At 44.7% G+C, this 22,866-nt stretch overlaps 2 protein-coding genes across 3 annotated transcripts in view; one reads left to right on the top strand and one right to left on the bottom strand.

The window, feature by feature from the left end:
* Window positions 1-16,984, top strand: part of FILIP1L (filamin A interacting protein 1 like) — a 319,236-nt gene extending 302,252 nt beyond the window's left edge. For both annotated transcript variants that reach the window (XM_073584363.1, XM_073584362.1), the window contains exon 6: window positions 16,656-16,984. In XM_073584363.1, coding sequence (XP_073440464.1) covers window positions 16,656-16,832 — 177 coding nt within the window. In that variant the 3' untranslated portion in view covers window positions 16,833-16,984. The remainder of the gene's footprint in view (window positions 1-16,655) is intronic.
* The window catches only part of CMSS1 (cms1 ribosomal small subunit homolog), a 390,654-nt gene that overhangs the window by 357,097 nt on the left and 10,691 nt on the right, over window positions 1-22,866 (bottom strand). The window lies entirely within an intron of this gene.

Raw genomic sequence — 22,866 nt, 5'->3', positions numbered from 1 at the left:
GGGGGCATTATTACTATGTGAAAGCACAGAGGGGGCATTATTAATATGTGGAGGCACAGAGGGGGGCATTATTACTATGTGAAAGCACAGAGGGGGCATTATTAATATGTGGAGGCACAGGGGGGGCATTATTACTATGTGGAGGCACAGAAGGGGCATTATTACTATGTGGAGGCACAGAGGGGGCATTATTACTATGTGGAGGCAGAGGGGGCATTATTACTATGTGGAGGCACAGAAGGGGCATTATTACTATGTGGAGGCAGAGGGGGCATTATTACTATGTGGAGGCACAGAAGGGGCATTATTACTATGTGGAGGCAGAGGGGGCATTATTACTATGTGGAGGCACAGAAGGGGCATTATTACTATGTGGAGGCACAGAGGGGGCATTATTACTATGTGGAGGCACAGAGGGGGCATTATTACTATGTGGAGGCACAGAAGGGACATTATTACTATGTGGAGGCACAGAGGGGGCATTATTACTATGTGGAGGCACAGAGGGGGCATTATTACTATGTGGAGGCACAGAGGGGGCATTATTACTATGTGGAGGCACAGAGGGGGCATTATTACTATGTGGAGGCACAGAGGGGGCATTATTACTATGTGGAGGCACAGAGGGGGCATCTACAAGAACCCGAAATACCCCGTCTTGGTCTCCCCTACCTTCAGCTAGACTTAATTGTATTGATTTCCATAACAAAGATACCACTGGGGTGAGATTTCTGTAGTTGGATGGTAGTGCCAAGCCAAAAAAAATTCCTGAGTCATGGGGAAACATACTGCATTATTAACTGAAGCCGAAGCCAATATATACGAAATGCTGAAACATAAATGGAACTTGATATTAAATTGTGTTCAGTTCCTCCTCATCATAAGGCTGTAAAATCTGTCCATGGAAGAAGAGCTGAGCATTGATTTCCTGCCAAGCCATAGCATTACCATAGCATGCCAGACGTTCATTTTACGTCTTCCAGCACATTACTTGGAAGCTGAGGAATGAAGTCCAACAAGAATGTATGACAATTAGACGCGAGTATTGTTTGAGCAGTCACTGTTTCCACTAACGTGATCGTAATCTACGGAGTGGGCCGGAGAGTCTGGCAATAATCAGCCAAGGACGCAGACCCCAGGAACAGCGCTACAAACACGTTATCATGTTTTATACCTACATGGTGAGGATACTGCACTCCAATAACATGCTGCTTCCCAGAACAGACAAATAGGCCGTTTCCAACGTAATAAAAGCATTAAAGGGGTTGGTTATTTTTTTGCAAATCGGTTTAATTAAAATTGTTGCACCGTTTGACTTTAACGCGATCTTTGTTTCATTGCACACTCAACTTTGATGTAGTCTGTGGCTATAAATCAGCTGATAGGGGCTCAGAAAAAGACAGATAAAGAGTTAAAAACTCTCTCTTTCGTCCGTCAGAATGAGCTCACTGACAGATTTTCATTAAACTCATTCTGGAGCCAGCAACAGACAGTGCAACGCAGAGGCTATGGTACAATATTTTTCATGAAACCCAATCACAAAAATTATTTTTAGCCCCAATTATACGCATTTAAGCCAGAAAAAAAACCAAATGAACCCAATTGTGGACAACACATGGTTGTACCGCCAGGATCACACTTCTTCATTAGCCCTGTTAGGACCTCAGTAAATCTAGAAGTACTTTTCTAAAAATTCTGCATTCATGATGCTCCACCATTACCCCGCCTAGAAACTGACAAGAGGGTGCTCACTTTCCCATTGTCAACAAGGTGTGGCCTTATACCCTGACTCCCTTCAGCACAGTGGACACACCCTATGTCTTACTTATTCACACATTTTCAGGAGGAATAAAGGAGGAATGGCATAACGCAGAATTAGAGGAAAAGATTCTACAGCATTGCAAGCATTTACTAAAATAAACGTTGTTTGCTAAAATCAGACAGAAGTGTCCAAAGCTTCTAGTCATTTCTAAAGCCCTCACCGTACAAGAACAAAATTTTAACAACATGACAGAAGGGAATGACTGATCTGAACACTCCAGAAAAATAAAAGATAATGTTACGTCTTGTACAGGTCACGATAGGGCGAAATATGTCTTTGGGACCCGGTAGAACACGGTGCGTTGGGCTTTCTTAGGCTGTGTGCCAACATTGCTTTTTTCAGCGTTTTTCCCGCAGCGGAAATGCTTATAAAATGCACCCCCATGCAATCCTATGGGATTCCGCAGCTGCTGTGCCCATGCTGCGGATTTTACCGCTGCGGAATCACATAGCGGTAAAATCCGCAGCATGTTCATTATTTCTGCGGAATCGCGGCGATTCTGTCGACATAGGATTGCATCGAAACTCTCCTCCATGCCCTGGGTACCATAATCCTGTAAAAAATAGAATAAAAATAAAAAATAGTGATATACTCACCTTCTAATGGCCCCCGGAGCCTTCCCGCCTCTTAGCCACGCTGCCAGCATCTTCCGTTCCCAGGGATGCTTTGCGCGAATCACCTGAGATGACGTCGCGGTCTCGCGAGCGTGACGTCATCTCAGGTCCTTCGCGCAAAGCATCCCAGGGAACGGAACGTACCGGGAGCGCCGCTTAAGAGATCGGGGGCAGTCAGATGGTGAGAATAACCATACTTTTTATTTATTTATTTTTTTTTACATTCTTTTACTATTGATGCTGCATAGGCAGCATCAATAGTAAAAAGTTGGTCACACTTGTCAAGCACTATGCCTGACACGTGTGACCAACCTGTCAATCACTTTTGCAAACGATGCTTGAAATCGCTTGGAAAGCGCAAGTATTCTGCAAGCTAAAAACGCTGGTGTTTTACCCGCGGCAGGGAGTTGCGGAAATGCTGCGGACGTTTCCACAGCATTTCTGCAACGTGGGCGCTTTGTGGTTTCATGCACACGTCTGCATTTTCAGTCTGAGGGCCATCCGTTAAAAAAAATGGATCACCCTCGGACCAATGTTATTCACTGAGGCAGAGCAAAGAAACGATTTTTTTGGATGCCATGTGGAGCCACACTATAACATCTGATTTTTATAGATACATTCCGATCGTGTAGTCCAGAAAACCGTAATGGTCCGATAAGTGATTAATAGCTGTTCAGTAAAAGAACAAATTGTATACGGACAGCACATGGAGGATAAGCGAGAAAAAAAATTGTCATACTTTTCTGGATGAAAATGGGACCATATAGAGTGAACCTGGCCTTAGAGTGAGCTTTCAAAGGACTTACTAGAAATGTTGCTGGTTTTTATTTTATATTCTTTTCACATTTTATTTTCCTTTTTATTTAAAGGGAAGGTGCCATCCAAAAATTTTTTTTTTCAGCAATTGAAAAAATGTAAAGAATTAATGTTTACATATTCTTAAAAAATATTAACATTTGTTTTTAATTTTGTAAAATATGAAAAATAATTTTAAAAAGTTTGGCATTTCCACTCTAACACTAGGGGGAGCAGCTACTGAAATTTGGCACAAAAACCTAGTGTACAACTAGCTCACATTACTGCCCTGCAGTAATTATAGGCGGAGTCTGCTGACATGGGTGTGATGTCACTCCTCTCCTCCCCTTCTGGGTGTTTGCTAAGGGAAAAGAGAGGATGACATCTAGGAACACAGTGAGCAGCCATTTTGATGGGGCCTGCAAAGTTACTGACTGTCTTTTCATGTAAAGTCTGGATCAGAACAGGTCATCAATCAGCAGAAATGTTTCCTGGATTTCTGTGGAGTAGACAAGCAGACGGTCCATCCATGTGTATAAAACACAGCGCTCTATGTACAATCCCTGGCACCGAACAGGGTGCCCCCTATAGACCAGCACACTGCTCTCCTGAAATACGCTGTGCTGCTGTCATTCTGCTCCTTCCACCATACATCAGGCCCCTGTCACCTCGCTTTCACACATCGCAAGGACAGGATCTGAGGAGAAGAATGGGGTCTTCGGTCACCAAGGATGGCAGGCAGCAAGGATTCTGGGAGCAGGGTGACAGCAGCACAGAGTATTTCAGGAGAGCAGTGTGCTGGTCTATGGGGGGCACAGAGGGAGATATATGGCGGAGGAGCAGGGTGACAGCACCACAGAAATCCAGGAAACATTTCTGCTGATTGATGGCCTGTTCTGATCCTGACTGCATGCAAAGACCCCATTCCCCTCCTCAGATTCTGTCCTGGCGATGTGTGACAGCGAGGCGACAGGCGCAGTCCGGGGTGACGCTGGGAAGCAGGCTGGGGGGGAAAATGTAGCCATACAGAAACGATAAAAATGAGACCCCTCTCTTCAGCTGCCTCACCAGCCCTGCCCTGACTGCACCTAACTATTACCCCTGACCCGTGTGCAGGTGCTCAGCCAGAACCACCCTAGAATGGGTCCCCTTTTAGCAGATAATACTGCCATAGTGTTCTCACATAATACCGCCATATAGATCACACATAATACCGCCATGTAGATCACACATAAAACCAGCAGGGTGACAGCAGCACAGAGTATTTCAGGAAAGCAGTATCACACGGGATAGAATTAGATACACGGCGCAGCAGACTGTATCACACAGGATAGGATTAGATACACAGGTCAGCAGACAGTATCGCACAGGAGAGGATTAGATACACGGCTCAGCAGACAGTATCACACAGGATAGGATTAGATACATGGCGCAGCAGACTGTATCACACAGGATAGGATTAGCTACACAGCTCAAAAGACAGTATCACACAGGATAGGATTAGATACACAGCTCAGCAGACAGTATCACACAGGATAGGATTAGATACACAGCTCAGCAGACAGTATCACACAGGATAGGTTTAGATACACAGCTCAGCAGACAGTATCACACAGGATAGGATTAGATACACAGCTCAGCAGACAGTATCACACAGGATAGGATTAGATACGCAGCTCAGCAGTCAGTATCACAAAGGATAGGATTAGATACGCGGCTCAGCAGACAGTATCACACAGGATAGGATTAGATACACAGCTCAGCAGACAGTATCACACAGGATAGGATTACATACACGGCTCAGCAGTCAGTATCACACAGGATAGGATTACATACACGGCTCAGCAGACAATCACACAGGAGAGGATTAGATACACAGCTTAGCAGTCAGTATCACACAGGAGAGGATTAGATACACGGCTCAGCAGACAGTATCACACAGGATAGGATTAGATGTCCAGCAGATGGCCAAGTGTTTTGCAAGAGCAGGGGCAGCAGCTGGTCGGGTGATTTGGAAAGAGCAGCTCGATCTCCAAGAGCTCGTCCTGTATCCTCTCCTGCAGCTGGTATGTGCAGAGTGAACATCCAAGCCTTGTTATGCTGGAACAGTACAGCATCCAGGGCTTGCAACAGAGTGTACAATAGAGTGTAAATGGAGCTAAAAGGAAAGCACTGGGCTCTAATAAAATGGCGCCTGGCCACACCTACAGCTGTGAATTGAGCTGCCCACAGAGGGGTGCCCAGTTCACAGCTGATGCTGCTGCAATGATACAGATAGGGGTCGGGAGCCGACTGTTCTCTCTCATACCCAGGGACTGCCGTAAATGAGCATGGAAAGTGTGTTCAGCAGCCAGAAAGGTAAGCTGGCAGCCCCCAGTGGCTGCATTAATACAGTAAAAAAAAAACCATACACAGCACTGAGTCAAGCTTAGGGGACAATATCTTTTTATACTATTTTCTTCTTTACATTAAATTATGAAAACACACAGCACCTTCCCTTTAAGAACTTCTCATTTGCAATCAGCACTATTCTTCCATATACGCCAATGAGAAAAAGTGTAACAACGTTTAGAACTTTTGCCTTTTGGCTCCATGTCTCACCATCCACTACAGCTTTGATGGTGAGACTACCATCATTTATAGATAACCATCTTGGCTATCTCATACATAAATCTGACTTACAGCTATTTAGCATATGACTAGTTAAGCATTGTTACTGTTTCATTCCTGTATACTTCAAAACCCACACTGTCCTCACATTCCTAATAGTTCAGTGTGTTATTAGGTTGATTTCCAAGTGAAAGGTCACTGGCTGGAATCAAGGCGCAGCCATGAAGAAAAGAGAAACCGCAGCATCCAGCTCATCGATAGCCGTCTCTCGGCCAAAAAAAATGTCAAACTCTTATCACGTGAGTGCCCTGACAGCTGGAAGAACACAAAATGAAAGAATGAGGACGTATACCCTGATCCAAACCCTGCGAAGTGTAGGGCTTAACCGCTTCCCGACCGCCCACAGTAGATAAACGTTGGCGCTTGCTGGGCTTTGTGCAACGCCGACGTTTATCTACTGTCGGCGGTTTTGTGCCCCCCGGGACCCCCACATACCTTATAACGCGGGGATCCGGTGCACAATGCATGCTGGGACCCCCGACGTCATCGAGACCTGATTGGTTCAGGTCCTGATGACGTCAGCATCACAGCAGCCAATGAGAGCGCTCGCTGGGAAAGCTGCTTGTTTCCCGGCGATCTCACTCATTGTAACGCAACTTCTCCTCTGATCTCACACTGACAGATGATCAGAGGTGAAGCAGCGTTACTGTGTGACTAGATCGCTGCCTGGCACAGCTGATCGCTGCCTGGCACAGCTGTGCCAGGTAGCGATCTTGTCACACAGTAATGCTGCTTTTCCTCTGATCATCTGTCAGTCTGAGATCAGAGAAGTGGCGTTACTATGAGTCAAATCACAGGGCAGCGATCTTGTCACAAAAAGAAAAAAAAAGCAGGTTACGCAGGTTAGGGCTAGGGCTAGGGTTAGGGCTAGGGTTAGGGCTGGGATTAGGGTTATGGGTGTGTTGGTGTTAGGTTTGTGGTTAGGGTTATGGTTGGGATTAGGGTTAGGGGTGTGTTGGGGTTAGGGTTGGAATTAGAATTGGGGGTTTCCACTGTTTAGGTACATCAGGGGCTCTGTAAACGCACCATGACGCCCACAGACCATTCCATCAAAGTCTGCATTTCAGAACGTCACTACTTCCCTTCCGAGCCCCACCGTGTGCCCAACAGTAGTTTTCTCCCACATATGGGGTACCAGCGTACTCAGGACAAATTGGACAACAACTCTAAGGGTCCAATTTCTCCTATTACCCTTGTGAAAATAAAAATTGGGGGCTAAAAGATCATTTTTGTGGAAAAAAAATGATTTTTTTATTTTCACGGCTCTACATTATAAACTTTAGTGAAACACTTGGGGGTTCAAAGTGCTCACCACACATCTAGATAAGTTCCTTTGGGGGTCTAGTTTCCAAAATGGGGTCACTTTTGGGGGTTTCCACTGTTTAGGTACATCAGTGGCTCTGCAAACGCGACATGCCACCCGCAGACCATTCCATCAAAGTCTGCATTCCAGAACGTCACTACTTCCCTTCAGAGCCCCACCGTGTGCCCAAACAGTAGTTTTCTTCCACATATGGGGTACCACTGTACTTAGGACAAATTGGACAACAACTTTTGGGGTCCAATTTCTCCTGTTACCCTTGTGAAAATAAAAAATTGGGGGCTAAAAGATAATTTTGTGGAAAAAAAATGATTTTTTATTTTCATGACTTTACGTTATAAACTTCTGTGAAGCACTTGGGGGTTCAAAGTGTTCACGACTCATCTAGATAAGTTCTTTAAGGGGACTAGTTTCCAAAAAGGGGTCACTTGTGGGGGGTTTCCACTGTTTAGGTACATCAGGGGCTCTCCAAATGCGACATGGCATCCGATCTCAATTCCAGCCAATTCTGCATTGAAAAAGTCAAACGGCACTCCTTCCGTTCTGAGCTGCTCTACCGTGTGCTCAAACAGTGGTTTAGCCCCACATACGGGGTATCGGCGTATTTGGGAGAAATTGCACAAAAAATGTTGTGGTTCATTTTCTCTTTTTACACTTGTGAAAATAAAAAAAAAAATGGTTCTGAAGTAAAATGTTTGTGAAAAAAAGTTAAATGTTTATTTTTTTCCTTCCACATTCCATTCATTCATGTGAAGCACCTGAAGGGTTAATAAACTTCTTGAATGTGGTTTTTGAGTACATTGAGAGGTGCAGTTTTTTAGAATGGTGTCACTTTTGGGTATTTTCTGTCATATTGACCCCCCAAACTCACTTCAAATGTGAGGTGGTCCCTAAAAAAAATGGTGTTGTAAATTTTGTTGAAAAAATGAGAAATCCGCTGGTCAACTTTTAACCCTTATAACTTCCTAAAAAAAAAAAATTATGTTTCCAAAATTCTGCAGATGTAAAGTAGACATGTGGGAAATGTTATTTATTAACTATTTTGTGCGATATCACTCTTTGATTTAAGGGCATAAAAATTAAAAGTTTGAAAATTGCAAAATTTTCTAAATTTTTTCGCCAAATTTCGATTTTTTTAACAAATAAGTGCAGTTCATATCTATGAAATTTTACCACCACCATGAATTACAATATGTCACGAGAAAACAATGTCAGAATCAGCAGGATCCGTTGAAGCGTTCTAGAGTTATGACCTCATAAAGTGACACTGGTCAGAATTGAAAAAATTGGCCTGGTCACGAAGGCAAAAACAGGCTCGGGTGCGAAGGGGTTAACCCACCATGTGGTACATGTCACCAGTGGACTTACAACCTCTAAAACAATTGGGAGAAGAACTGAGGACTTGTTTGGCCACCCCAGCTGGGGTCAGATACCACCACCTTGTCAGTACTTTGTAATTCGTTTCCATCACTAAGATGTTTAATATTCCTCCAGTAGAGGAGGACCAAATTTGGGACCATTCTGAGCCAGCTAGGGTGGACCCAATGTCACACTCCCAGCAAGAGGGGTAAGTTACACTGCCTCTATGCGTGGCATAATGTATGTGGGAGTGTAGGAGTGAAATAGGTGCGATGGAGTTTCTTAGTAGTGTGGACAAAGTGTTTAAGTTGAAAAGATCTGAATATTTCTCTAGGGGGAAGGATGTACATTTCTTGTAAGACTTGGAATGGAATAACGCCGTTTATGTTAAATTTATGATGAAATCTAGTGATTCCTGCTACAATCCAAGAGCAAAAAGTCATAAGGGACTCAGTACTTGGGGGAGAATTGTGGGTTACCCATAAGGGAGTTAGAGGCAGAAAGGGGGAGATGGTATTTGAGAAGTATTTCACAGATTCCCAGAGTTTGAGCGAATGCTGGGCTGGGATGAGCCATAATAACGTGTCAAGGGTCAACGGATGGCATTCAGGAGCTTCCAAGGAAAGCCAGAGTGGTGGTTCAGAAGAGCCATGACGTAGAGTTAATTGGGCTAGCTGGACTGCTTGGTAATATTTGGCTAGATTGGGGAGTCCCAGACCCCCTTACAGGCGATGACAATATAATGTGGCTCTGTTGACTCTGGGGAGCCGTTCTAGACCAAGGTGCTGATTAGGATTTGGGTTGCTTTGAGCTAGTGCCATAAGATAAGGTCTGGTAGAACTTGGAATTAGTAGTTTAATTTAGGGAGTAGAGTCATTCTAAGGTCACATATATAGCCCAACCAAGAGAACTGCAACTTGTCTCACATTTGGTGTAACCTGCGTAGTTTACAGAGCATTTGGGGCTAGTTAGCGGAAAAGAGGCATTCTATATGAGCAGTTAATTTCACACCTAGCTTGTCTAGTTGCTTTGTGGACCATTGAAAGGGGAAATTGTTGCTTAAGCTGCGAGACTGTGGCGGATGAAAGTTAGAGGTGTATATCGTATGATTTTGCTTGGTTCATCTGTAAGCCAGAGATTTCTTCAAAGCTCTGTAAGGATTGGAGCAGAGCAGGCAGTGAGGTCTGTGGGGTGGTGAGGAGAAGCAGAATATCATCTGCAGACATGAAGAGCTTGTGGGTTCAATACCATGGGTGAGTGGGTTGAGATGGTAAATTGCTAGTGGCTCGATTGCAAGAAGGAATAGTGGCGTTTGTGCAGAGAGTTAAGGCCCCGCACATTGTGTGATAGAATATTTAACGGCTTGTGATGGAAACAGTTGGCTGCATATAAGGGCTTCGCCTATGAAGTAGAAGTGGCATTGGAAGCACAAATTTGGGTACGGTAGTTTGTCTTTTATCCTTTTGTGTAATTGAGGAGATTGAGGGTCAGGCAAGGTACAATCAAATGAAGAGTTGTAGCATGGATGAAATGGAGCAAACAGGAGACCGGGACGGTGGGGTGTGCCAAGGAGATGGCTGAGCACAGTGTGCCAAGCAGAGGTGTGTGGTTACACTGAAGGGTCATGTTTCTTTTGTGAAAGGCAACACAATAAGAACAGTAGTAGTTGTGGGGAAAATGTATACACTGCTCAAAAAAGAAAGTGAATACTAAAATACCACATCCTAGATGTCACTGAATGAAATATTCCAGTTGCAAATCTATACTCATTACATAGTGGAAAGTGTTGAGAACAATAAAAACTAAAAATGGATTTGGGATGATATTCAAAATAAAGTGGAAAATCAAATTACAGGCTGATCCAACTTCAGTGGAAATGGGTCAAGACAGGGAAATGATGCTCAGTAGTGTGAATGGCCTCCACGTGCCTGTATGACCTCCCTACAATGCCTGGGCATGCTCCTGATGAGGCAGCAGAGGTTCTCTTGAGGGGTCTCTTCCCAGACCTGGATTAAAGCATCAGTCAAATTCTGGACAGACTGTGAAGCAACGTGGCGTTGGTGAATGGAACAAGACATGATGTCCCAGAAGTACTCGATTGGATTCAGGTCTTGGAAACGGGCAGGACAGTCCATAGCATCAATGCCTTCATCATGCAGGAACTGCTGACACACTTCTGCCACATGAGGCCTAGCATTGTCATTCATCAGGAGAAACCCAGAGCACCTGCATAGGGTCTCACAATGGGTCTGAGGATCTCATCCCAGTACCTAATGGCAGTCAGGGTACAGTCACTTTTTGCTGACATTTTGGACAGTTCTGAATGTAGAATTGACTGGCACTGTGGTAAGAAGACTATTTGATCTATGGCAGGGTTGCATGGGCTCCTGATTGTAGTCGCTTTTATACTTTTTTTTCTTATCAAAAACAGTGTTTGCCAAGTACCCTGTGTTATTTATATGCACTATTGCAGGTTTTATCCAAAACTAAGCAAAATAAAAAAAAATAAAAAATACCGCAAATGCAATAATGATTCGGGCCCAGTAGCTTCATTACAAAATAACAAATCTTGTTCTGCCCTTTGATGGAAGAAGAGGTAAAATGCAGAATTTTTTATCCCACAGACAGAAAGAAAAAGAAAATGTACGTTGTTTCCTGTCTCCGGTGTCTTCCTGCAATTTCCACTGCATTCCCTCATTTTTCAGTGTGAAATGAGACTTCCGTCCACGCAAGTGAACCCTCCAGGCTGGTATCTGTGTAGTCAGTGACGGCCTCCACGGTCACTGACCTACAGTCCCCTAGTGACCAGACGGCATGGGAAATTACCATCACCATGGCAACAAAGCAAAACAAACTGAAGAAGTTGGAGAATTTCTTTTTTTTCCCCCCTCTTATTTCCGAACAACACTTACAAAAGCTGATTATGAGGGGCTCCTGCTTTACGACGAGCTGGGGACACATCTGCTGGTTTGGAGATGCTCCGGGTTCTGCTCCTCACACCGCCGCTTCCATGTGATGCCAATCTCTAGCTGTAATGTGTGAGTAACCACAAGGAGATACATTACAGCCTGTGACTGAAAGCCATCTTTACAGTGCTGGAAAATGTTACAGCACGCTAATGTGACAGAATCCAGAAATGAATCCGCAACAGCTGGATCTGTTTTTACCCTTTTAGAACATTTGTTTAACTTCTAAATTGCACCCGTCGTCTACACACAGGGTGTGGGCCGCCATATTGTGGGCTGAACAATACTGGAAAAAAAAGAAAATTCACTTCAGGAAAAAATATGCAAGAGATTTGTCACCACTCAGCTGTCGGGTCACCCGGGACCAGGGGCTTCTTCCCTGTCCTTAAAACTAGGGGGCACCCTAGCTCATATCTGTATGTAGCCCCTTCTCATGTACAGCACCATGGAACCAATGGTGCTTTATAAATAATAATAATCCTATTCCCCGGCATGCTTCTGAAGGTGAAGATGCCGGGGCCTCTACCCTTGCTTTATTTCCTGAGTTAGTCTGTTCTCTTCCCCACCCAGTGAAGAGGGGCGCTACTGTGCACCACAGTACACCAACCCGACAAACAAGTCTACACAAACAACTATTCACTCACATATAATAGAGGAATAGCTCTATTAGATAACTCCTCCAAACTATGAACACCTCTCCTCCTAAGCCATGCAACAAATGCTAGCTCTGACATGGATTTGAATCAGGAGCCAGACTGTAAAGGGGAAAGAGTGGCTGATCTCAGCAGAGAGCTCACAGTTTCTGACATGGCTGATTAACCCCTGTTCTGCCAAAAGAATTAAACACCATTAAAAGAAGGAGAAGTGCTTCTTCTCAGCGCAGGAGTAGGAGCAATCAAATGCTGCGGTCTTCTGGCTCCTCTCTGTTGCGGTAACCCCGTGACAAGATTAATATAAAAATAAACATCATTTAATAGCAGTCCTAAAGTTATCCACATCCGTCACGTTGCTAGAAACACAATGGCCCCGATTCATCATTTGCAGCTTCCATTTAAGTTCCTTTTTTTTTTGTCTTGTTGTATTTGTAGCTGTTTTTTGTGTCAAATTCTTCAAGGTGGCAAATGTCAGAAGTCACATCACCTTTGATGGCAAAAATACCACGGACATGAAGCCGGCCATGCTTTGGGAGTCAAAAATACTACGGACCCCATTACAGGTCAATGGGATCTGACTGTCTAATTTTAGATTAGACTGCACAATAGAGCCGTCACAATGGCACGGCTTATGTTGTAAATATTAGCCATGATGAAAGTGTGAACATAGTCTTAGTCGCGTGCAAATGGGCCCTCATTCAGACGTGCGTACGAGTACTAGTCGTGAAAACACACGGACCTGTGATAGTCTATGGGGCTTTTCACATGATTGGAATTTTTCACGGTCGGTGGAAAATCACGGAGACATGTCTGATTTCAAGTCGAAGGCCAGATAAAAATCAACAATGCAAGTCTGCGGGTCTGTGAAAAAAAAAAAAAAAAAAAAAATCGAACTGCAATCGGATGATAAACAAGTGTGGTCCTATTTTCACAGACTGTCACAAAAGGAGAAGGTGAAGAAAAAAAATTTTTTCGCCACATGAGACATTGATGAAACTCGGACCACACTCTGATCAAAATAAATCGGTCTGTTTTTCTAGTATGTGAGAAAATCGGATGTCTGAATGAGGTCTAAACATGAGGTGAAGACAAAGTTCACTATGCAAGAGTGGTGACTCCCTGCGTCCTCGAGGGTACTACCCATGCCCCACCTGAGGAAGCGGATGATACGAAACGCGCGTTGGGGTAGTGGTGCAGTGCGGTTTTGAACATTGTGTAACTGATGTGACTACCATACATGTAAAAGACAGCTTACGTCAATTTCTTGTATATACATGTGGCATAGTATCTGATGTGGTTTACGATACTCCTTTACCATGTTAGAAGAAAGAAACACACCGACACTGGATATAGTATATATCAAAATAAAATGATACACTGATCAATTATTAATAATAATAATAATAATAAAATATACCACCAGTGTACAGTGAAATTAGTGATTACACACTAGTTAAGATAGAAAAAAACCAACCAATCATGAGACCTATTAACCATAGAAAACCAGACAGGGTGTACTTAATTGATAATATTTTTATTGTACAAGTGGTTACATAAAAACCAATTAAAAACAAAAAGTGCACGTATAGGAACGATTTAACAGATTTGAAAAATAAAATAATAAAATTGGACCCAATTACATATACAATATGCATACCTCATATAAAGTGACCATTTCCCAAAGGGGATTATATAATATATAAAAAGTGCAGCTATATAATTAATGACAAAATAAATCACAATCATAAAAAAGTGCAGTGTGCGATGTGCAAAATATACCGCTCAGCGGTTATATATCATATGCAAGAAATTGAAAAAAGAAAAAACACCTGTGCCCTAAAAAAGTCAAATATATATATCCACAAAAAAAATTTTTTTCAAGTGACTCAAAACAATCACATATACAATATAAAGTGCCTTGTGCATGTGCAATTTTAAAGAACATACACATATAGCGCAACCAGTGTTTTATAATACAGTGCAATAATTATATTTATAGAGGATTTGCATAAACAGATCCTATACCTTTAAGGGTCACCACGTCCCTATCACGCGCTACCCGACGCGCGTTTCGGAATCCTTCCTTCATCAGGATGGATAAAAATATTATCAATTAAGTACACCCTGTCTGGTTTTCTATGGTTAATAGGTCTCATGATTGGTTGGTTGGTTTTTTCTTCCTTTACCATGTTGTATAAACTATTTTAATATTACTCAATGAAGCATATATGAGATAAAGGAAGTAAGAGGGTGATGGTTCCTTTTGGAGATATAATCCTGAGATAACTTTGATACAAGTCTTGGGTAGTATCCCCCTAATCCCATACCATCTGCCATAATACATTCATGTGTACTACAATTGTCAGATTTTATATTAGAGGTGGCACCCTATAATTACTGCATTAGAGAGAACGTTGCCCAAACTCCCGTTATCACTTTTTTGACAAGTGACCCCGTTTTGGCGCCACACCATTTATTTTTAATGTACTCAAATAAAAGTTTATAATTTTTATTGAACTTTTCCAGACTCCTTTTTTTCTTGTTTTTTGGGCGAGAAAATCAGATGTCTGAATGAGGCCTAAGCCTGAGGCGCAGCCATAGTTCGCCGTCACTGCTTCGCAAGCACTATACAAGAGTGGTGACTCCCTGTGACCCCCCAAGGGTACTGCAAGCATGACAGGGCAATCACAGAAAATCTGACGAGGATGGTGGCCGTCTAGTGACTTTCTGGTCATAGCCTGGTCACCTTTGTTCTTGTGGATTTCCTTCCACGGTAGGAAAATAAAGTGTCAGATTAATTATCCGCTTGTGAAACTGGCTGTAACATATGCTGTATGTGCGGCTGTGGTAGGTACAGCATTGTGGATGCTCCTACGGGAGAGATCCTGCACTTATCTGTTCAGTGATGCGAGTAGAAATGAAGCGAATAGATAATCAGCGATACGGAGAACTACAAACACAATAATCAGTGCAGGCTCATATGTAACTGAGAACAGCTCTTCCATATATGTAACCTATAATAAAGCCATAGTGATGACGACAAGGCGAGAAGGGCATGCTGCCACCTAGTGGTGTAATAACAGCATAACCGATCATTCAGCCCATGCTGTGTAATACATGTGTGGTCAGTACAAGGGACTGGCACGCGACTTATTCCATCCAAAGACCATACTAAGGGCCAGGGGGCACTCATTCCGAGTGTGATTCAGGCAGCTAAATAGGAAAGGGTTCTTTACAGTTAGAGCAGTAAGAATGTGGAATGCCGACCACAAGAGGTAGCAATAATGGCAGAAGCTATAAAAGCATCTAAAAAAGGGCTGGACGATTTCCTCATTACAAATAACATTGCGGGTTATAGATAATCTAGTGACAGAGACTATGTTGGTGGAGAAAGGGTGATGGACCTGAAGCTTTTTTCAATCTCTAGAACTATGACAAATGCCCCACAAGTGTCACATCTGATTTCACCTTACTGTCCACAAAGTGGATCATTTTGTTGATGCTTATATTTTAATCCAAAAGCAACCATTAGAGCAGGTCCAGACAAACGTATTTTGAATCCAAGTTTGATCAAAACATCGGATTGCGCTCGGACCAATGTAATTCTATTTGGCCATGCAAATGGCTGATTTTTTCCCTTGGACAGAGACAGTCCAAGAAAAAAAATAAAGATCACGGCGTGCCCAAGTTGGGTCCAATCAGATCACACTCAGCTGTGCACGTGAATACATGTGTGGAAAATATTTCGACTGCACTCGGATGTCATCTGAGTGCAGTCAAATTTCTGCGCACCCACAGAACGGAGAAGGTGGAAAAAAAGAACATCTCTCCATCTCCTCCTCATCCGAGAAAATCGGATCACACTATGCTTACGCTCTGATCAGAGTGGAATTTGTATAATCAACCCAATTCTCTCGCATGAGAAAACATACGGTTACGGTCGTGTCACCCGAGCATTGGTGAGTTCCACGTGGGTGACATATCTTGCTAATGAGTGGGCACAATGGACTCAATACTGTATACCTTAGAAAAGGAGAAGGCTCACAAGTGGCAGGCGGCTTATTTTCTGGCCAGATTTGTGGGTAAAGCATCCGCGGCATATTACAGTACAAGCAAAATAGATGAGATTTTACAATAAATAATTCAGAACAGAAATTGATCTACGGTGCAGATTTTAGATCTGCATTATGGCAAATGTGAGTGCGGATTATCACCACTTGCAATGTATTGGGGTAATATGGCAAGATGGATAGCAGGAGAGATTAAGACCTACTGAAGATTTCTAGGCAGTAATTTCATTTCTGGCCTATGGCATCATTAAACAGAACCTCGTCACCCATTACACCCGTACACAGCTTAGAATGTTCATTTTTTGCAGAGATATTATATCATGTGAAATACACGGGTCTACAAGAACACATAAAAAAATAATATGTTCCTTCTATTCTGTTCCAGGTGTCAGAGGAGGCGTCACCTGCGCCAACGCGGATTCCTAAACCAAAGGGCTGGAACACGTCCAAACTACCTATCAAAAAGCCAGTAGGAACCGCGATCAATGGTGAACAGATGAACAAAGATAAACTCCACCCACAGAGATTGGGGTCTTATTTCCAGGGTGCGTCAAGAAGGTGATCCCCCCGAAGCGGAGGCAGACGTTGCACCGCAGCACTATGGCGGATTCTTCCACATCTCTTTGTATATTGCTTAGTAGAAGCTACAATGTATGTGTGTGATTTCTATGGATTATATTTTTTAAGAAAATAAAAGGTTATCACTTCATCTGAGAGGAATCAACACTGCGACTGCGAAATCATTCACTTCAATGGGAGCTGAGCCGCAGCGGCCAAAAACGGACAATGCACAGTGTGGAGCTGTGGTGTACCGGCCTCATACACTGTTTACTTCCAGGCCACCACAAAGATATCGGACACACGCCCAGGTAGCAGACACGCGCCCAGGGAGCAGACACGCGCCCAGGGAGCAGACACGCGCCCAGGGAGCAGACACGCGCCCAGGGAGCAGACACGCGCCCAGGGAGCAGACACCCGCCCAGGTAGCAGACACCCGCCCAGGTAGCAGACACCCGCCCAGGTAGCAGACACGCGCCCAGGTAGCAGACACCCGCCCAGGTAGCAGACACCCGCCCAGGTAGCAGACACCCGCCCAGGTAGCAGACACCCGCCCAGGTAGCAGACACTCGCCCAGGTAGCAGACACCCGCCCAGGTAGCAGACACTCGCCCAGGTAGCAGACACCCGCCCAGGTAGCAGACACCCGCCCAGGTAGCAGACACCCGCCCAGGTAGCAGACACCCGCCCAGGTAGCAGACACCCGCCCAGGTAGCAGACACGCGCCCAGGTAGTAGACACCCGCCCAGGTAGCAGACACCCACCCAGGTAGCAGACACCCGCCCAGGTAGCAGACACCCGCCCAGGTAGCAGACACCCGCCCAGGTAGCAGACACTCGCCCAGGTAGCAGACACCCGCCCAGGTAGCAGACACGTGCCCAGGTAGCAGACACCCGCCCAGGTAGCAGACACCCGCCCAGGTAGCAGACACGCGCCCAGGTAGCAGACACGCGCCCAGGTAGCAGACACGCGCCCAGGTAGCAGACACCCGCCCAGGTAGCAGACACTCGCCCAGGTAGCAGACACCCGCCCAGGTAGCAGACACGCGCCCAGGTAGCAGACACCCGCCCAGGTAGCAGACACTCGCCCAGGTAGCAGACACCCGCCCAGGTAGCAGACACTCGCCCAGGTAGCAGACACCCGCCCAGGTAGCAGACACGTGCCCAGGTAGCAGACACCCGCCCAGGTAGCAGACACCCGCCCAGGTAGCAGACACCCGCCCAGGTAGCAGACACCCGCCCAGGTAGCAGACACTGCAGTGGAAACGCATAAAAAACTCACACGTAATCCGCACCTAAATATACCGATAAAGTTTTGTAAAGCCAAATAGCAGGAAGTATCAAAAACAAAGCAGCTTTATTTAAAGCATCACACCAAAAAGACAAAAACTGCAGCATCAAAGAGGGATAAAAACACACAAACTAAAACAGCAAGTAACCTAATTTACATAATAAGTGCAGAAATTCTGCAGCGCCAAAAACTCACCAAAAGCTCAATGTGGGATCGTAGCCTAAAAACGTCTCTGTAACTGGGTGCAGGGGTGGAGAATATTACCCCGCTCAGTATAAATCAATGATTTCTATGGCACTAACACGTTCCTGTAAGAATATTACACTGAGCTTTCAGCAGTGGAGATCAGGACGTCACACACTTACAATGGGTGACGGGGTAGTTATCCCTTATTATCTTGCCCAGTTCTGTGCTGAACCTTGGACCCGATGCTTCTTAAGGGTAGGACCACCACGTAAAAGAGAATTCTGTCCAACAAGTTCATTTACAAGCCATTTTACAACGATTGTTCTGTCCCCGTACACTTTGTATCTATTATAAAAGGACACCTAAAGGAAACCAGATGGACCGCAGCCCGATTCCAGTCAATGGGGTTATCATGCTGCCATTGGATGTGTTATGGAGCGGACCTGAATTCCACTTAGAATGAAACAAGACAAATGCGGCTGTGAACAGAGGCGTAGAAAGCTGCGCTGCAGTGTAAAGCATGAGGGTAGGAGAGGGCGTCCGTCTGCGCCTCTAATAAGACAAGAAGGGAATTTCACACGGAAGTTTAGGTGTCAGTATAATGGAGCAGAGTCAAAGGGCAACAAGGAGACCAAACATTTAGAAAAAGTATAGCTATCCCCTAGGAGGAGGCTTATAATGTATTAGGTCACAGCTGGACATCCACATGTACGATAGAAGTACTGACACTGAGAAAATGGACACCTAGGTAGTAAAAATGGGTAAAGGGCAAAATGAACAGTTCATCGGTGGCTTGGAGCAGTAAACTATAAGGAACTAAGCGACACTCATCTACTGGCATCCAACGCTGTGTGGTCTGCGCTTACAGAGGAAGAGGAGATGTCACAGTTCCACCAGCAGCAGGACAGCTGCTGCCTGTGATCGCCTGCAGCGGTCAGATGAACTCATCTGAGGACGCGCTGCGGAGTTGGAGCAGACAGGCAAGTCTGCACTCACCTTATGTATCAATGAGCCCCAGGTGCACCTCCAGGTCATCTGATGTCCTTCCTTGGACTTTTCGTAGGGACTAAGCACTACATATGAGGAACAGCCCCTTGTTATGAAGATGCTCGGACCCAGGCGTCTGGTCATCACAATGCGTCCATTATCCAGGTTGCCTCAACCCTTGAGCTTTACCTTCCAACTCATCAAATACGAGAACTGATCCTAATGTGTCCCATCCCATGACCGGTACCCCTGCCAGGTCCTGAGCGCGCCGCCCAACATAGACACCTGACAAGGGATGTACCTGTCAAGAAGGGGTTAAAGTGACCCTTTATTCAACGACACTTGATAAAACACCCTAAGGTCTTATTACTTTACAAATGGTGATAGCAGCGAGAGACAATTGCAGTTGGCACAACTTCATGAGTCTATTGCTTTCCCGCGCGACTTTGTAGCAAGACTCGTAGGCTGGTGCCACCACAGTGCACTACTGCCTCAAAATGCCCTGTTGTGAGTGGTGCCGGCGGTCACACATGCCCGGCTGCTCAGTGCCACCACCGGGACTCTTGGATACATGGAGCCCAACCATTCAATAATCCGACCGCTGGAAGAGTCTTCTCGCCAGCACTAGACACACTATGCAAAGGAGGCTTTAAGTGCTCTGGGCGGGACAGAGCCTTTCCTGAGCCTCTGCCTCCTGGGGTTGTAATCTCTTTACCTTGATTGACAGCTTAGTGTCTGTGTCATTTAAAAAAAAAAAAATCACAAATTTTTGTGCAAAAGTCACAAATAATGAATTGGCCACAAGTATCCGGAAACCTATAAAACCTATAACCACAATGGTGAACAAAGGGGGGAAAAAATGACAAAGGAGAAAAATAAGGGTGTGTGCACACGCTGCGGATTCTGCTGCGGATCTGCAGCGGATTTGGCCCTGCGGATCCGCAGCAGTTTCTGCTGCGTTGTACAGTACTAGAAGAATTTGGCTCAAATCAGAAACGGGAGGGAAAAGGATTGCCACACAAAAATAAAAAAACAGCACAGTACTGCCACCTGCTGGTGAAGCCACACCAATACTAATGGCAGCAAGCACAGGAGGCTTTTTTGCTTTAATATATTCTTATTTGCTGTTTAAAAGGTAAAGAGAATTGAGTTCTGGTCCATTTATGTGGCGCAGTCCCACGTTTTAGGACGTATAGGAAAGAGTAGCCTGCTTTGCATTAATTTGTGTGCAATATTAAAGGGAATGTCAGCAGGATTTTATCCTCTCAAACTATTATTACACACATGTGGCTCTTGTAAAAACATGTCCTGCAATACCTTTACATGGCCAGTCCATTCCTCCATTACTGAGGTTTAACCGGGCTCTATCTGTACAGGGGGACCTGCCAATGTAAGGAGACTTATAGGCCATGCAATGCTCCTCTGGGAAATTACATATGCAAATTACCTGGTGAGAAAGCAAGAGAACTTGAACTCTAGCTCCACCTACTGGAAGTAGAAATACTAAAAGTCAATATTGACCCTTTAACCCCTTCACAACCTACAATGTATTGTCGTGTCTCGACATCTGATGCACTCTCCAGCGCTGAGCCCGCATCTTTTCAGGCACATGACAGCTGATTTTATGAGTTATGGCTTTGGGAAGAAGGGGGGCAAAAAAGGAAACTGCAAAAACTGAAAATTCCAAGGTGGTGAACGGGTTAACGAGCCTTGTCTCATAACTTAGGATGAAAGCCAAACCAGAATATCAATTTGCAGACATGTGTTTCGGGGTGTTGCCCCTCCTCAGAGAAAAGCATGAGATCTGATTCGGCTGTTTGATAGGCCTCCGACTGGTGTCTAAGGGTTAATGTCTCTCCCTGTAGAGAGTGACATGTCAGTGTAAGGAGACTTATAGGCCATGCAATCAGGGCTGTGGAGTCGGAGTCGGAGCTCATTTTGGTGGAGTCGGAGTCGGTATAAAATGGTCCGACTCCTAAAATATATAATAAATTGGGTACAGTAGTTCAATGCAGAATGTGCTGAATATTTTTTCATAGGAATTTGGGAAAGTTATGAAATGGCCTATAAATGGCTGTTATATTCCTGATCTAAGGCTACATTCACACACAGCGTTTTTGCTGCGTTTTTTGAGGATACGTTTTTCAGCTGCAAAAGCAGATCAGCTTTTTAAAAAACTGCATCACCTGAAAGGTTTTTGAGCTCATAGATAATGTTTTCAATAGCAAAAGCAGATTAGAAATCTGCTCTATCTATCCATTTATCCATATCTGTCTATCCATATCTTATCTGTACCAAAAAGAATGAAAGCCGGATAGCACACAGACTAACACTCCTTTTTTTTTTAGCACCAGTCAGGTACACCTCATAGCTGCCCAAAAGGATGCCCAGGACAGGCATTGCTCGTCTCCAGTAACACATCAACATCAATTGATAGTTGGAATAAATAGACTGCATTCACCACATCTTAAAGTGCAGGCTTTATTTTCAAGTGTAGGGGTGTGCAGTATAAGGTTCTGCAGCAGCTGAGGTGTGCAGTATGAGATTCTGCGGAACAGTATGAGGTTCTGCCCCCCCCTAGTTTTGATCCTGGCTAAAACCGTTTCTTATAGATATGGCGAACCCTCAGGTAACCCTAAATGAAGGTCAATGGACACAGGTGGCTGAATTGAAGGAATTGCTTAATCACCTATTTACCGTGACTAAAAAATTACAAGCTGAGGATTTAACTCCTGGCATTTTCATAAGGGAGTGGAAGAACTTGCTATTTTGCCTGTCCCAAAGAGGAGATTTAATCGCAGATGCCATTTCTGCTTCAATGAAATGGAGAGAGACTCAGCTATTGGAAAATAAAATTTTTCTGACAGCTGTTTATGTGGACCCAAGTCATTGTATATTGCTTGATGATCAACAGCTTACTAAAGGAAAAGAAGCTCTGATTGAGGTAGCAGTTAAGCAGATAGGATGAGTGGCCTACAGGAGGACTGCCAGGCGCAAGAGGACTCGGGTCCTGACAGTGCTACTGCTGCCATATCTTCATCCTCATCAGATGAGGAGTTTGACTTTGATAAGTATTTGGATGACATGGAGCAGGCAAAGCGTTGCCGCAAGGAAAAAGATTCACTTGCTCTCAAAGAAAAAGAAAAATTCAACCGTTCATCAAAACTGACTGTGGGGGGGCGTGGCCTGGAAGCTCATGGTGCAGGCTGCATAGTCAGGGAGCTCCTGCAGACACGAGCTACCACTCGGCTTCAAGCGGCTCAAACAGGCTGATTTTGTCACCTTTGTCTACTAGAGGACCCAGGGAGCACATAGCATGCCGCGAGGACCCCCGAAACTGCGCAGTAACCCGGCAAAGCTTACAGATTTCTACAGCAGGGAAGGGGTGCAGCAATCCAAGATGGCGCCGGCATCTCACTCAGGCTCTGCATCCTCCCATCCCTCCTCTAGGGACATCAGAGAGACAGTGGCGATGGAAACAGAAGATATTCCTCTTACCCAGGCCACGATGCAGCGCCTCTTGTCCTCCCTCAGGAAGGCTCTCCATGACGATATGAAAGGTATGATTGGGGAGCT

Source organism: Dendrobates tinctorius, unplaced genomic scaffold (genome assembly GCF_039654945.1).
Source record: "Dendrobates tinctorius isolate UK_male_01 unplaced genomic scaffold, ASM3965494v1 ptg000084l, whole genome shotgun sequence".
NCBI classification, from domain to species: domain Eukaryota; kingdom Metazoa; phylum Chordata; class Amphibia; order Anura; family Dendrobatidae; genus Dendrobates; species Dendrobates tinctorius.
Note: the sequence above shows the minus strand (reverse complement) of the source record. Positions and strands in the feature narration are given on the sequence as shown.